Raw genomic sequence first — 15,060 nt, forward strand, 5'->3', positions numbered from 1 at the left:
AGCCTCACAGAGGCCATTTGAGCATGCACGGTGGCCATTTGTTTTTGGCAGCCATATTTAAAAAAAATTAATAATTTTACAAAATGGCGCCCCCCTTCAAGTGGCGCCTAGGGCACGTGCCCTACCTGCCCTACCCCTAGATACGCCCCTGCACTTAATCTCAGACTAGCAGCAGTTCACAAGTTGTTACTGCGGAATGCCTTGAAATCAATGCGAGGTAAAATCCAACTTAATCGAATGCTAAATATTTTGAAAACAGAGAAACTGTGTCTTATCTCGGGAGAATGAACACAGAAGACCACGAGATGGAAAAGAAAAACAAAGCCCTTCGCCATATACCCCGTGTCCAGCTGAGCTATGCAGAGCGGTGTAATCCTTCTCCGGCCATCAGCTGTCCGGGTCTCAACTTGCTTTTTCAAAAGATTCTGTTAGAAGAAAAGCGGTTATTGGAGCTTTTGCTTTACAATGGCTAGAAAGGTCTATCAGCATAATAGGACCTAATGGGAAACTGTGCTTTACTCTCAACTGAAAGCTTTGAATATCTTACTCTTGTGCATAAAGAGGGAGGGGAGGGCGTGGGGAGCACGTGAGCTCAGGGCCAGAATCTCTTCAGGCTTCTAGCACTGAACCACGGTTTTACCATGCGGTATGCGTGTGCCCACTGATTCTTTTTTAACAGACTAGTCAGCTGTGTATGCTTACTGATCACACAGTGCCCCAGGTTCAAGATCTGAGCAATCCATCTTTATTATTACTACTACTTATTTGATTTCTAGATCGCCCTTCCAAAAATGGCTCAGGGCGTCAACTTGAATGTCAACTCCTGGTAACTGGAACATCTCCCTGCTAACTTAGCAAAGAGGCACCTTTTCAAAGTGGCGATTCTCTTTACTGAGCAGGGGGAGAGCAACTGGCCCCATCCATCCCCAGCACAGCATCCCTCCAGTGGCTGCTACTGGTGTCTGTCTTCTATTTCTTTTTAAATTGTGAGTCCCTTTGGGGACAGGGAGCCATCTTTATTTTATTTTTATTTCTCTACATAAACTGCTTTGGGAACTTTTGTTGAAAAATGGGATATAAATATTTGTTTAAAAACAAACTCCCATGTTGGAGAGGGCATTCTTGGAAAGGGAGCTGGCCTTGTGGTAGCACGCATGAGTTGTCTTCTTTGCTAAGCAGGATCTGCCCTGGTTTGCATTAGGACGGGTGGCTACAATCGAGCGCTGTCTGCTGGAAGACACTTCCCTCATGGGATGTGGCTCTAGAACATCTGCTCGCATGCAGAGGGTCCCAGGTTCAATCCCTGGCAGCATCTCCAGGTAGGGCTGAGAAAGGCTCCTGCTTGAATCCTTGGAGAGCCGCTGCCAGTCAGGGTAGACAATACTGAATTAGGGCTACCAATAGTCAGACTCAGTACACAGAAGTATTCAAAAGGGCCAAGTGTGGAATAGGACGAACTAAAATCTGGCTGTGCAGACAGTTAAGATATCCATAAGCTTTGCAAATGTGGAGAAGTGCTGCCTGATGCCTCTACCTTCCGAATGTCCTCCAAGCTCTCCCCGTTGACCATGCTGGCCACTTTCGGGGCTGCCGCGGCCGAGCCGGCTGCATCTCGCATCGCTTCGTTCTTTTGCTCCACCTGCTGCTGCCTTTGCTGGTACTTCAGCATCTCTGGATTCTCAATGATCGTGGTTGACAGATGTGCCTCCGTCATTATAGCTAAACTTTTACCATAGGTCGATTGATGGATATTGCTCTAAGAGATCGAAAAACATGAACAAGTTGTGGGCATTTTAAGGAAGAACCTCTGGGAGGAGAGCTGGTCTGGTGGCAGCAAGCGTGAATGGTCCCCTTTGCTAAGCCGGGTCCGCCCTGGTTTGCATTAGAATGGGAGACATTCAAAGGGCGAGAATGTCAGAGTGACATTCCAACCTTATGGCTAACAGAGCGAGGCTATGGGAGGAGAGCTGGCCTTGTGGCAGCAAGCATGAATTGCCCCCTTTGCTAAGCAGGGTCCACACTGGCTTGCATCTGAATGGGAGACTCCATGTGTGAGCGCTGCAAACTAGGGCTGCTCTGGGAAGAGCCCCTGCATCCTTTCAGGCAGAAGGTTCCACGGTTCCTCCCCGGTAGCACCTCCAAGGTCGGGCTGAGAGAGACTCCTGCCTGCAACCTCGGGGAAGCCGCTGCCAGTCTGTGCAGACAATACTGAGCCTGAGAGACTGAGGGGCGGACTCAGTAGAAGGCAGCTTCCTCTGTTCCTAACTGACAAACACAATAGTGCTGGCAGTTCATTGACGGCTAGCTCTGTTGGGGATAGAGCCATAGCTCAGTGGAAAAGCATCTCCTTGCATGAAGAAGGCCCCACGTTCAATCTCTGGCAGCATCTCCAGGTAGGGCTGGGAGAGGCTCCTGCCTGAAACCTTGGAGAAGCCGCTGCTGGTCAGTGTAGACAAGACTGAGCCAGATGGACCAAGGGTCTGCCTCGGTACAAGGGCAGCATCTGGAAAGGCTTTCTATTCATCTTTTGTGGGGTAGCGGTCAGTTTTGTGGGAGCGAGCATGAGTGGTCCCCTTTGGTAAGCATCACCATTTGATGGGTGACTACCTGTAAGTGCTGCCTGCCAAAAGTTATTCTCCTCAGGGAATGGGATCGCAGCTCAAAGGCAGAGCATCTGCTCGGCATGCAGGAGGTCCCAGGTTCCATCCCTGGCAGCATCTCCAGGTCAGGCTGAGAAAGGCGCCTCCCTGAAACTCTACAAATCAGCTGCCAATCCAGGTAGACATCCACTGAGCTAGATGGACCAATGGTGTGGCATCAGGGTAGCTTCCTATGTCCCCCACCAGTGAGTGGCTTTCATGATTTTTTAGGAACAAGCTATGGAGATGGAGGGTGAAACTCTACAGAAGTCAAAAGGTATTCAACACAATTCATATTCCAGGAAATAAGGAACACAACCCTAACAAGCCACGTTTTGCTTTGCCTGCTACATTTTGCCATATACATTTTGTTAACACTAGGAGCCAAAACTTGTATATCCCAAACCATGTAGGTCCCCGGAATGACTTCCATGGGGCAGTTAAGAGTCTGGCTGTTGTGAACAGACACGATACGAGCCTCTCCCGGCCAACCCTGACGCGCCCTGTGAGGTCGTCTCAGGTGGGCCTTCTCAGAGTTCCAGGCCCAGGGGAGGTATGTGGGGCCCAGGGTCATGGGAGGGCCTTCTCTGTGGCAGCCCCCTCCTTATGGAACACCCTGCCTCCTGAGATCCGTAATGCCCCCTCCCTTCTGTCCTTTAAGAAGCTTCTGAAAACTTATCTATTTTACCAGGATTTTCATTTTTAACATGTGGGTGTGTGGGGTGTGTGTGTGTTTTCTTCCTCGCTGTTGTAATTTATGTAAACTGCCTTGAGTCTAAGGAAGTCAGGTGGTCAATACATTTGCTAGCCAAATGAATGAATGAATGAATGAATAAATAAATAAATAAATAAATAGAATACAACACACACACACACACACACACACACACACTATTTTCAACACTTGTACAATCTGTGTTGAGTGCATACAGGGTACAAACCCCGTATGAAGGTACAGATATCCACACTATGGTGAACACGGGTACAGCAGAGGACTTCCTACCCGTCTCCTGCATTTCCGGGGGCCTGGCCCCAGCTTCCCTTTTAAAATAAAGGCCCGTACAGTCATTCATGTTTAAGACGACAAGCTGAATTAAAAGTCCACCCCAAAGGAATACACAATACCTTCTCCTCCTCACTCAGCGGATCTCCAAGTTCATCCTGGGAAAAATCCAAAAATGCCACCGACCCGTCCATGGAACACACCAAGATGCCAAGGCCATTTAAGGTCCTGAAAAGCAAGAAGTCAAGGATTCTGATTAGTACAGTGGAAAGGAAAGCTCGTGCAGCTTGTGATTAGAATGGACGGCAAGGACTGGGGAGATCCAGGTTCAAGTCCTCACTCGGCCATGACACTCACTGGGTGAATTTAGGTCAGTCCCAATCTCAGTCCAACACACCTCACAGGGTTGTTGTGAGGATAAAAGGAGAAGGAGAGACCCCGTGTATGGCACACCTCGGAAGGGTGGGATCCAGGAACAATTCAGAAACTTTTAAATAAAGTTATGCATCTTTGCTTAGCTTTTACATGGAAATACATCCAAACTTTCAGTTAATTAATTAATTAATTAAAATTATTACATTTCTAGACCACCCCATCCAAAGGCTCACAACAAGTTTTAAAAAGACAAAAACACGCACCATGTAAAACACACTGCTTATAACAACATAAAAACAATTTTGGAACAGTTCAGAAGCATTTAAAACCGATTTAAAATACTTAAAACCAGTTGCTCTATTTATCAATGGTTTATCACCATTGCCAGCCACCCATTGACACTTCTTAGAGGAAGTTGTTTTCATAATTGCTTTCAACCACTAGGGGGAGCAACTGCAAATAAGAGAAAGGGAACACTCTGCGGCAGGTGAGAAGAAAAGCTCCCCCCTGTGGAGGGGAGGTATAATTGCACGACAGTTCCTCTTACAGGTCCGTGCCTTAAGAGAATGCCAGGTCTGTTAACGGCAGGCAGGCTACAACCACAAGGTCCACCCCCTGGAAGCTTGCCGCCAGTTTGCCACTAGCTCATTTTTCGGAGCCAAAATTGGCAGCCTTGGACTCTAAGGAAGCAGAAATGGAGGAGATGTTGGATCATGAGGGTTACCGAGGCTTCCTATAAATCATATAGGACCGCAACTCTTATGGAATGAGGAGGGTTTGAGAGACTTCGTGGGGATAAGTACGCAGCTGAGTAGACTTTGAGCCTTTTTAAACTGAGTAGACAGTTTAAAAACTTGCGTTTTTCGCGCTCGGAGCGGGAGAGAGGAATTGAGGACATGGTGGTCTCTAATGGCATCCATCTATGGGTTCATCTAACTGGATTATCCGCAGTTGAAGGACAAAGAAAAAGGGCTATGCATCTCCATGCCACTAAAATCTTCACTATTTTTCAAGTGGGGACCACTCTGGCAAAAAAAGCCCCACAAGCTTTTAACGCGAGAGCCATTTCTGCCTGTGCTGACCTCGGCACAGGACTGCCCTTTTTCAGTGCCAGGAGAGAGATGGATCCCCCACTTCAGAGCTCCAGGAGGAAAGCGCTACACTTCCCAGCACACTACGCACACCTTTCAAGATGGCGCAGGGGCTCAAGACGGCTCCGTCATCCTTCAAGGAGCAGCAGCACCACCACCACCACCCCACTCTGGTCAGCACCGTGAGAACGGCTCAGTCCACCGAGTGCCAGGGGGACTCTGTAGAGCAGAGGTGGAGTACAACCTGGGTTCCGCCAGATGTGGCTGAAAGACCACTGCCATCACCTCCAGCCAGAGACACTCTTTCCCCTGGACTTCCAGGGCCCCCCCCCCAAATCCTCTTTAGTCTGTCCCAGGTCCTGCGGTTGCCACACAGCACCATGCCATCAGCCCACACTGCCCCGGGAGGCTGAGCATGACGGTGCCCTGTGCCAGGTGGGACCTCTGCTTTAGAGATGGAGTGGGGAAAGAAATAGAGGAGAGGGGAAGATGTTAAAGTGCGTGTTGAAATGTTTCTGCTAATGCATATTTGCATAAATAGACCTGTTTTATATTCTTGTGAGTCCAGTTGCTGTTTGTCCCCTCAAGAACCCACGTGTTAAAAATACTGCATGTGTCATGGAGTGTGTGTGTGTGTGTGTGTAGGGGGATGATGCTTCACTTGCAGCAGTGGGGGGGACGGACCCTAAAGGCCTTTAGGTCCAGGCTCCAAGGTTATCTAGGTCAGGGATTCTCAGCGCTGGGTCCCCAGATGTTATTGGACTTCAACTCCCATAATCCCCAACCAGAAGCCAATGGGGTTGGGGATTATGGAAGCTGAAATTCAATAACATCTTGGGACCCAACATTGAGAATCCCTGACCTAGATGCACCTCTGCCCCCAACTAAAATGTATTGTGGCTGGGGGTGAACAGAATTGTAGTTCAGCAACATTGTAGTTGGGAACCTCTGCTGTAGAGCATGCCGCTTCAACCAAAGCGCCACAGAGGCCCAATAAACAGTTAGTCAGGGAGTTACATGTAGGGTTGGTGGTGGCCACCCCTAACCTCTGGGCCTTACAATGAAGGACACGGCCTTAATCATTGGCTGGCCCATCACAGCCATGGCTTGAGCAAGCCCACTCAGAGAGCTACAAGGAGCCCCCAGCTGGCCCAATGGCATGAAAGCCAAATGGCTAACTTGCCTTAACCTGTAGATGGCTTAGTACAGGGGTGCCCAGCCTTGGACTACAACTCCCATCACCCCCCTGCCACAATGGAAAACGACAGGCCACGCTGATGTTAATCGGCATTCAGTGGGTGAGCAGGATTTCCAGGGACAAAAAAGCCGTCTTACCAGGAGATGTCCATGATTGACTTGTCAAATAGTTCGTGTATGACGACAAGCGGCCTTTTCAGACACGTCAGCTGAAAGACAACCAGTTACGGGTTGGATGGAAGTTCAAGCCATGCACTTGCTTCAAATGCCGCTGCCTCCCAGAATCTCACAGCATGCAGAAAATCATGCCATACACCTGGGGTTCTCAGACTTTTGCAGTGACAGCAAGCTAGGTTTCATATAAAAACCTTGTGGGAAGTGTTCTTTCGAGTAGCCCTTTGACACAGATGGACACTCAGCTGCTTTCTCCCAAGGTAACCAACCCCAAAACAAAATTTTACATCACACACTGCCTATTCTCTTTGCACAGAAAACCAGCCAAGCAGATGTGTTCTGAGAGCAGAAGATGCTGGATTCTGCATTGAATCCCCCAGTGGATGGGATGGATCATGTCAGAAGGTCAGGCACCGACTGTACAAATCCACTTGATGCCAGCGAGGGCCCCCAGCCCACTGGCAAGCAGGACACCCAGACCTTCTCCCCCAAGAGCTGATTTCCACTCCCATTTTGGAGAAGGTAAGAAACAGCAGGATTCTCTCCTGAGCAGTCGGAGAGGGCTCCCCATTCCTTACCATCTCAGTCTCCCAGTGCAAATGAACCAAGACCCGCTTCTATCAATGGCTACTAGTCCGACAGCTATAGGCCACCTCCAGCTTCAGGCAAGGTGCCTCTGAATACCAGTTGCAGAGGGAACAGCAGCAGGAAAAGAGAAGGCACGCCCTCACCTCTTGCCTGTGGGCTTCCCGGAGGCATCTGGTGGGCCAGTGTGTGAAACAGGATGCTGGACTAGATGGGCCTTCTTGGGCCTGATCCAGCAGGGCTGTTCTTATGTCCTCTCTCTTAAGCCCTCCCTTTGCCCGTATGCCAGGAAAGGATCCGTGGGGAGGGAAGGGATTGGTGGAGACCTCAAATAACGGCTGGCCGGTGAGCCAAACCTGAACGTGTGAATCCCTTCGGAAGAGAAGACTTACCCAGACAGAAAGGGACCGGTCTTTACTGCCCACGGCACAGCAGCAATAAGGGCACCCAGACTTAGTCGAGCTCCCATTCTTTTGCTTCTTCTTAAATATTTTCGGGTTGAATTTCTGAAAAGGAATTATCCACTTCAGACCCGTTGACCTAACACAAGTGAGCGCTCGGTGGCCATCGCGTCATTCAGGCAAACAGACTGCAAACATCTGTCAGGCACAACCCAAGCAAAGAAGGGGAGGTCAAGCTTCCTTAGAATGCCCTCTTGTAGCTCCCTTTAACAGGAGAGTCGGCGGACCCGTGCTGAGGCGTTTGGCAGCAGAATGGAGCTACTCAGACACAGGAGGGAGGTTTCTGCATGCCCAGGGTAACACCAAGGCGTGAGGAACGTAGAGTCAGAACTTCTAGCGAGTCAGACCATCGGTCCATCTAGCTCAGTATTGTCGACCCAGGGATTCCCAGATGTCGTTGACGACCACTCCCAGGATCCCCAAGCAAAAGCTGTTATAGATGGGGATTCTGGGAGTGGTAGTCAACAACATCTGGCAATCCCTGTTAGAGGGAAGACGGCTCTCCAGGCAGGAGAGTTACAGGCAGGCGTCTCTCTCAGTCCTCTCTGGGGATGCCAGAGAGCGAACTTGGAACCTTCCGCCTGCAAGCATGAAGATGCTCTTCTCATCTCCTAAGGGGAATCTCTTAGCAGTGCTCACATATGTTGTCTCCCATTCAAATGCAAACCAGGGTGGACTCTGCTTAGCAAAGGGGACAAGTCACGCTTGCTACTACAAGGCCGATTCTCCTCCCACTTGTGGAAAGAGGCTCTCTGGACAGCAACATGGTGCCACCCGCCAGGTAGGCGTTTCATACCCTGGGACTCCCTGGGTGTGAAGGAAAATGGCCATTTTTAAGCAAAAAGCCCAATGAGGAGCAAGAAGACTCAAGAGTTCTTATCTGCGGGGGAGGAGATGGAAAACAGGGTAGCAACAACCCTGCTTGAGCTCTTCACTAACACTATCACATCTACTACTAATATACTGCTTTTCAACCAAAGCTCTCAAAGCAGTTTACATAGGAAAAGTAATAAAAATGGCCCCCTGTCCCAAATCTAGAAAGAAACTTAAGGTAGTCACCAGCAACAGCCACTGGAAAGACGCTGTGCTGGGACTGGATAGGGCCCGTTGCTGTCTCCCTCTGTTTAATATAAGAGACCCACCACTTTAAAAAGGTGCCTCTTTGCTCAGTTAGCAGGGCTTATGCTACTCTCGGCAGGAGAGATGAGCTTCAAAAAGCAAAAAACTAACCTTTCCCCCTGTGCTAGACAAGGTGGCATGGGAATTGAGAAGGGAAAAGGAGAGCTTTTTTCCTTCCCACTCTCCAGACAATTCCCCATAATATACAATAGATCAAACGGTATATTGTGCAATCAACAGATGCATTTACCAGTGCACCCGATATACAGTGAGGGAAATAAGTATTTGATCCCCTGCTGATTTTGTCCGTTTGCCCTCTGACACAGAAATGACCAGGTTATAATTGGAGTGGTAGGTTTATTGTAGCTGTGAGAGACAGAACAACAAACAAACCAACCCTCAAAAGCCCAGTGCCCAAAAGTCAGCGATGGATTTGCATTGTAGTGAGGGAAATAAGTATTCGATCCCCTATCAACCAGCAAGATTTCAGGCTCCCAGGTGTCCTTTCACTATATGCAGGTAACGAGCTGAGATGAGGAACACCCTCTGTAAGGGAGTGCTCCTAATCCCAGCTTGTTACAGTACCTGTATAAAAGACACCTGTCCATAGAAGCAAGCAATCACTCAGCTTCCAAACTCACCACCATGCCCAAGACCAAAGAGCTGTCGAAGGATGTCAGGGACAAGGCTGTAGACCTGCACAAGGCTGGACTGGGCTACAAGACTATCGCCAAGCAGCTTGGTGAGAAGGTGACTACAGTTGGCACGATAACTCGCAAATGGAAGAAACACAAAATAACTGTCAATCTCCCTCGGTCTGGGGCTCCATGCAAGATCTCACCTCGTGGAGTTGCAATGATCATGAGAACGGTGACAAAGCAGCCCAGAACTACACGGGGGGAACTTGTCAATGATCTCAGGGCAGCTGGAACCATAGTCACCAAGAAAACAATTGGTAACACACTACGCCGTGAAGGACTGAAATCTTGCAGTGCCCGCAAGGTCCCCTTGCTCAAGGCAGCACATGTACAGGCCCATCTGCAGTTTGCCAATGCACATCTGAATGATCCAGAGGAGAACTGGGCGAAAGTGTTGTGGTCAGATGAGACCAAAATCGAGCTCTTTGGCATCAACTCAACTAGCCGTGTGTGGAGGAGGAGGAATGCTGCCTATGAGCCCAAGAACACCATCCCCACCGTCAAACATGGAGGTGGACACATTATGCTTTGGGGGCGTTTTTCTGCTAAGGGGACAGGACACCTTCACCGCATCGAAGGGACGATGGACGGGACCATGTACCGTCAGATCTTGGGTGAGCACCTCCTTCCCTCAGCCAGGGCATTGAGAATGGGTCGTGGATGGGTATTCCAGCATGACAATGACCCAAAACACACAGCCAAGGCAACAAAGGAGTGGCTCAAGAAGAAGCACATGAAGGTCCTGGAGTGGCCCAGCCAGTCTCCAGACCTTAATCCCATAGAAAATCTGTGGAGGGAACTGAAGGTTCGGGTTGCCAAACATCAGCCTCGAAACCTTTCTGACTTGGAGAGGATCTGCAAAGAGGAGTGGGACAACATCCCTCCTGGGTTGTGTGCAAACCTGGTGGCCAACTACAAGAAACGTCTGACCTCTGTGATTGCCAACAAGCGTTTTGCCACCAAGTACTAAGACATCTTTTGTGAAGGGATTGAATACTTATTTCCCTCACTACAATGCAAATCCATCGCTGACTTTTGGGCACTGGGTTTTTGAGGGTTTGTTTGTTGTTATTCTGTCTCTCACAGCTACAATAAACCTACCATTCCAATTATAGCCTGGTCATTTCTGTGTCAGAGGGCAAATGGACAAAATCAGCAGGGGATCAAATACTTACGGTATTTCCCTCACTGTACACTTTTAGCACTTCTTAGTACGGCAGGCAAACATTTTAAGAGGAAGGGAAGGAAAAGGTGCCCCTTTTCCTTTCACCCCTCCTCTGTAAGTTCCAAGTCAAACCACAAGGCTCCTGTTCTAGACTGTTCCCGAACAGAAGCACAATTACTAGAAATGGAGTAACACATCGTTGCAGGTCACCGCTCTACTCTCTACATTTCAGGGATAATTCCAATCGATGGGAACACCTCTCTGGCTCCTATAGCTTACTGTCTTCATCTCTTTCAAGACCTTAAATCCTCTGAAGTGAGCACAGTTCCCTAGGACACTGGCCAATCACAGCTTCACTTCTGGACAGGGAGCCAGCATAGTGTAGAGTGTTGGACGAGGACCAGGAAGACCTGAGTTCGAATCCCCATTCAACCATGAAACTCACTGGGTGACTCTGGGCCAGTCATGTATCTTTCAGCCTAACCTCTCAGGGATTTTGTGAGCATAAAAATAACCATGTATACAGCTCTGAGCTCCTCAGAGGAAAAGCGGGATATAAGTATATAAAATAAAATAAAATAAATAAAGAAATAAAATAAAATAAAATAAAATAGCTTACCACCACCGTCACTGCTTTGCGATGGCCGACAAAATCCATGTTGGTCTTCCAGCCGTCTCTCTCAATGATCTGTGCTGTAGGTCCAGAATTATTCATGGCGTGAGCAGAGACTAGATAGTGTCCATCAGGTGACCAGCTGAGACGTAACACATGGGTTGTGCCTCCACACTGAAATGAAAACCAAAAAAGGTCAGACCCTTGGTCCATCCAGCTCAGTATTGTCTGCACAGACTGGCAGCAGCTCTCCAAGGTTCTGGGCAGGGGTCTTTCCCAGCCCTACTCAGAGATGATGCCAGAGAATGGACCCAAGACCTTCTGCATTCAAAGCAGATGCTCCACCTCATCAATGGTCTAAACTGGTTTTTTTTAAGTTTAAAAAAATAGTGTATTGTAGGAACATAGGAAGCTGCCATATAGTGAGTCAGACTCTTGGTCCATCTAGCTCAGTATTGTCTGCACTGACTGGCAGCAGCTTCTCCAAGGGTGCAGGCAGGAATCTCTCTCAGCCCGATCTTGGAGATGCTGCCAGGGAGGGAACTTGGAACCTTCTGCTCTTCCCAGAGAAGCTCCATCCCCTCAGGGGAATACCTTACAGCAGGGTTTCTTGACCTTGGGCCCCCAGATGCTTTTGGACTACAACTTCCATCATCCTCAGCCACAAAGGCCATGTCTGGGGATGACGGGAGCTGTAGTCCAACAACATCTGGGGGCCCAAGGTTAAGAAACCCTGCCTTCCAGTGCTCTCACATCAAGCCTCCCTTTCATATGCAACCAGGGCGGACCCTGCTTAGCTACGGGGACAAGTCATGCTTGCTGCGACCACAAGACCAGCTCTCCTCTCCTAAATGCTCCTCCTCCTATTTTGTGTTGCAATTTGTCCGTTGTGTTTGATGGGTTTTTACTGGATGTTCTTCAACGTTGTGCGGTTGAGAGCTGCCCAGAGAACTATTTGTTATAGGGGTGGCTAACAAATAGATGGTGATAAAGATGGTGAAGAAGATGGTGAAGAAGATGGTAGTGGTGACTGGCAGCCTTTGCACAGAGTCCACACCCCTCCTAGTACGGAGACCTAGCAATATTCGTTTATGAGACTCCCAAAGACAACGATCATGTCTGTGGCCTTGGTTACTCCCCAGGGTTGTGTTGCAACCCAACACCTACCTCATCAAACGGTTTGGTGATGCTGGTTTCCAGCTGCCAGTCCATGGTCCGCCACACCTTCAAGCTCCGGTCGTCGGCTTGCGACGCGATGTATTTGCCAACGGGGTCCCAGGTGAGTCCCTTCACCAAGCCCGAGTGACCCTTCAGGGTGGCAAGGATTTCTGCAGAGGGCAACGAGAGAAAGGGGCACACGCTGACTTTCGGGCACCCTTGGCAGCGTTTCAGTCGCAAGGGATTTAGAGGCTTCTCTTCAGGCATCGTACTAAGGAGGGCCTGACAGCTTTGGGGAGCAAGCTGGTATTCAACAAGCGGGAATCCATTACTAAAAGAGCAGATCATATGCAACTGCTGGTTACGGAGAGCGAAAGAAAAATCCAGTAAAATGGGACAGCAAAACACACTTTGGGAAAACGGACACGGAAGAGTTCAACTAAGGCTTGGGTCTCCAGATATTGTTGGACTACAGCTCCCATCCCCCTACCCACAAGGGCTAAACCATTGTGAGGGGGGGATGATGGGATTTGTAGTCCAACATCTGGAGACTCAAGGCTTGGGATCCATGAACTAACTCCCCTGAACTTCTGACAGAGGTTGTAGCCCAAGATCATCTGGGGACCCCAAACTGGTAACACCTGAACGGGGAACAATGTGCAGAAATGACTATAATTTTACCCTTAATGTTTGGGGGTAGGGATAAAAGAAGGGGTGACAACCCCCAGAGAGCTATAAGTGCTCCTGGACCCAGGCCTCACTCTGGTTTCTCAGGTTGGGGCTATGGCCAGGAGCGCTTTCGATCAACTTCGGTTGATACGACAGCCGAGTCTGTTCCTTGAAGACAACGATCTCAGAACTGTGGTGCACTGGCAACCTTTACGCTTGACTTCTGCAATTCGCTCTACGTGGGGCTGCCTTTGTATGCAGTTCAGAAACTTCAGTTGGTTCAAAATGACTGGTCTCCGGGATGTCTCGGAGAGACCATACTATGCCTGTTTTAAAGCAATTGCAGTGGCTGCCGATAGGTTTCCGGGCAAAATACAAAGTGCTTTACCTTTAAAGCCCTAAATGGCTTAAGACCGAGTTACCCTGGAGAGCACTGCCTTCTGCATGATCCCCATGGCACATTAAGATCATCGAGAGAGGTCCGCCTCCGTATACCCCCAGCTCGTCTGGCGGTGACTCGGGAGCGGGCCTTCTCTATAGTTGCTCCTAGGCTGTGGAATGCACTCCTTACAGACATTTGTGGAGTAACAATGTGGCTTCAAAAGAGCCCTTAAGACTTTTTTTTTTTTAGGTTAGGGTAATAATCTCTTTTAATTAATTTTTAAAATTGCTGTTTTAATCGTTGGTTTTATTTTGGCTTTATGGTGTTTATTTTTGTGAACCACCTAGAACTGTTGGAGTCAGGTGGCATATCTATCAACCAACCAACCAACCGATCGATCAATCAATCAATCAAATAACTGCCGCAACACTATCACCTCTTTCCCTACTTCTCGGGGGCGAGACGCTGGCAAAAAAAATCACGGTGAGCATCCATCCCCTGAGATGCGACCCATGGCCAACATCTGTGGGGCTGGCTCATGGATTAAGAGGCAGAAACTCTCCAAGCAGTGCCAGGTTAAAGTCTGGAGAACCGTAGCCAGCTTCTGTACGTTTACAAAACAGACAACATTTGCAAAACAGGTCAGGAGCCATAAGAAATCACTCGGGATGGAAGTCAGCTGACAGAGGGAACTTCCTTGCAGATGGACAAGGTCATGCGAAGTGTCGCCGCTCATCCCTGGAGCATGCTGGGATAAGGAACCAACAGACTAAAAACCTGACCTCTCTGTATCCAAGGCCTTGCCAAAGAACATAGGAGAGAGAAAAGAGTAGAACACCCTGCTAACTGGGCAAAGAGGCACCTTTTAAAGGGGTGGCTTATATTTAGCAGTGGAGGCGCAATTATTTCTATTCAGCCCAGCATAGCATCTTTCTAGTGACTGTTGCCAACACCTCCTGCGTGTTTCTTTGTCAGACTGTGAGCCCTTTGAGGATAGGGAGCCATCTTCTCCTTCGCCCGACATCAACCAGTCTAAGAACCTTTTGATGAAGAGTGGTATATTATTTGACAACGTATGATCAGCATGCATCTCGGAGTGCATGGGATGCAATTCATGTTGGAGCCACCTGGTCAAGGGAGGCTTAAGAGGTGAAGCAGCCCTCAACGAAACACAGCAACCCGTTGGTGTGTCTCGGGGTTCTGGCAGTCTGGGCACCGTACCTGGGAATTTGACAGCGTTCCAGATGACAACGGTGTTATCCACACTGCAGGAGGCTAGCCAGGCATCATGCGGAGACCAGGCCACATCCATGACATCTATAGGGGACACAGAAAATTGCTGTAAGGTACACCCATGGGGAGAAGAAAGGTCCAACTCTGCATCATCCATCTACATGGCCCCTAAGTGCACTGAGTGCTGTTCTCGAATCTGAAATGAACAGTGCACCTATCAATACCTAGAACCCTATAGTTGGGGGGGGCTATGTGAATATCTCCAGATAAATTAATCATTCACTTTGAGTAAAATTACATGTAGCCTTACACTTTGGGAGACTACATGTGAGCAATGTAAGAGGTTCCCCTTGGGATGGAGCCACTCTGGGAAGAGCAGAAAGTTCCAGGTTCCCTCCTTGGCAGCATCTCCAAGAAAGGGCTGAGAGAGACTCCTGTATGCAACCAAATACCTACAGCAAATGGAGGTATTTTTTTACACAACGCATCATCAACTTG

The 15,060-nt window shown here is 48.9% G+C and overlaps 1 protein-coding gene across 1 annotated transcript in view; it reads right to left on the reverse strand.

The window, feature by feature from the left end:
• The window catches only part of LOC128338003 (protein HIRA), a 47,082-nt gene that overhangs the window by 18,330 nt on the left and 13,692 nt on the right, over nt 1-15,060 (reverse strand). The window contains exons 6-13 of the mRNA XM_053279861.1: nt 14,551-14,646; nt 12,288-12,448; nt 11,127-11,294; nt 7,457-7,570; nt 6,444-6,514; nt 3,765-3,870; nt 1,535-1,756; nt 340-425 (exon numbers count right to left, since the gene is read on the reverse strand). Of these exons, the coding sequence (XP_053135836.1) occupies nt 340-425; nt 1,535-1,756; nt 3,765-3,870; nt 6,444-6,514; nt 7,457-7,570; nt 11,127-11,294; nt 12,288-12,448; nt 14,551-14,646 (1,024 nt within the window). The remainder of the gene's footprint in view (nt 1-339; nt 426-1,534; nt 1,757-3,764; nt 3,871-6,443; nt 6,515-7,456; nt 7,571-11,126; nt 11,295-12,287; nt 12,449-14,550; nt 14,647-15,060) is intronic.

This window comes from Hemicordylus capensis, chromosome 15 (assembly GCF_027244095.1).
Source record: "Hemicordylus capensis ecotype Gifberg chromosome 15, rHemCap1.1.pri, whole genome shotgun sequence".
NCBI lineage: Eukaryota > Metazoa > Chordata > Lepidosauria > Squamata > Cordylidae > Hemicordylus > Hemicordylus capensis.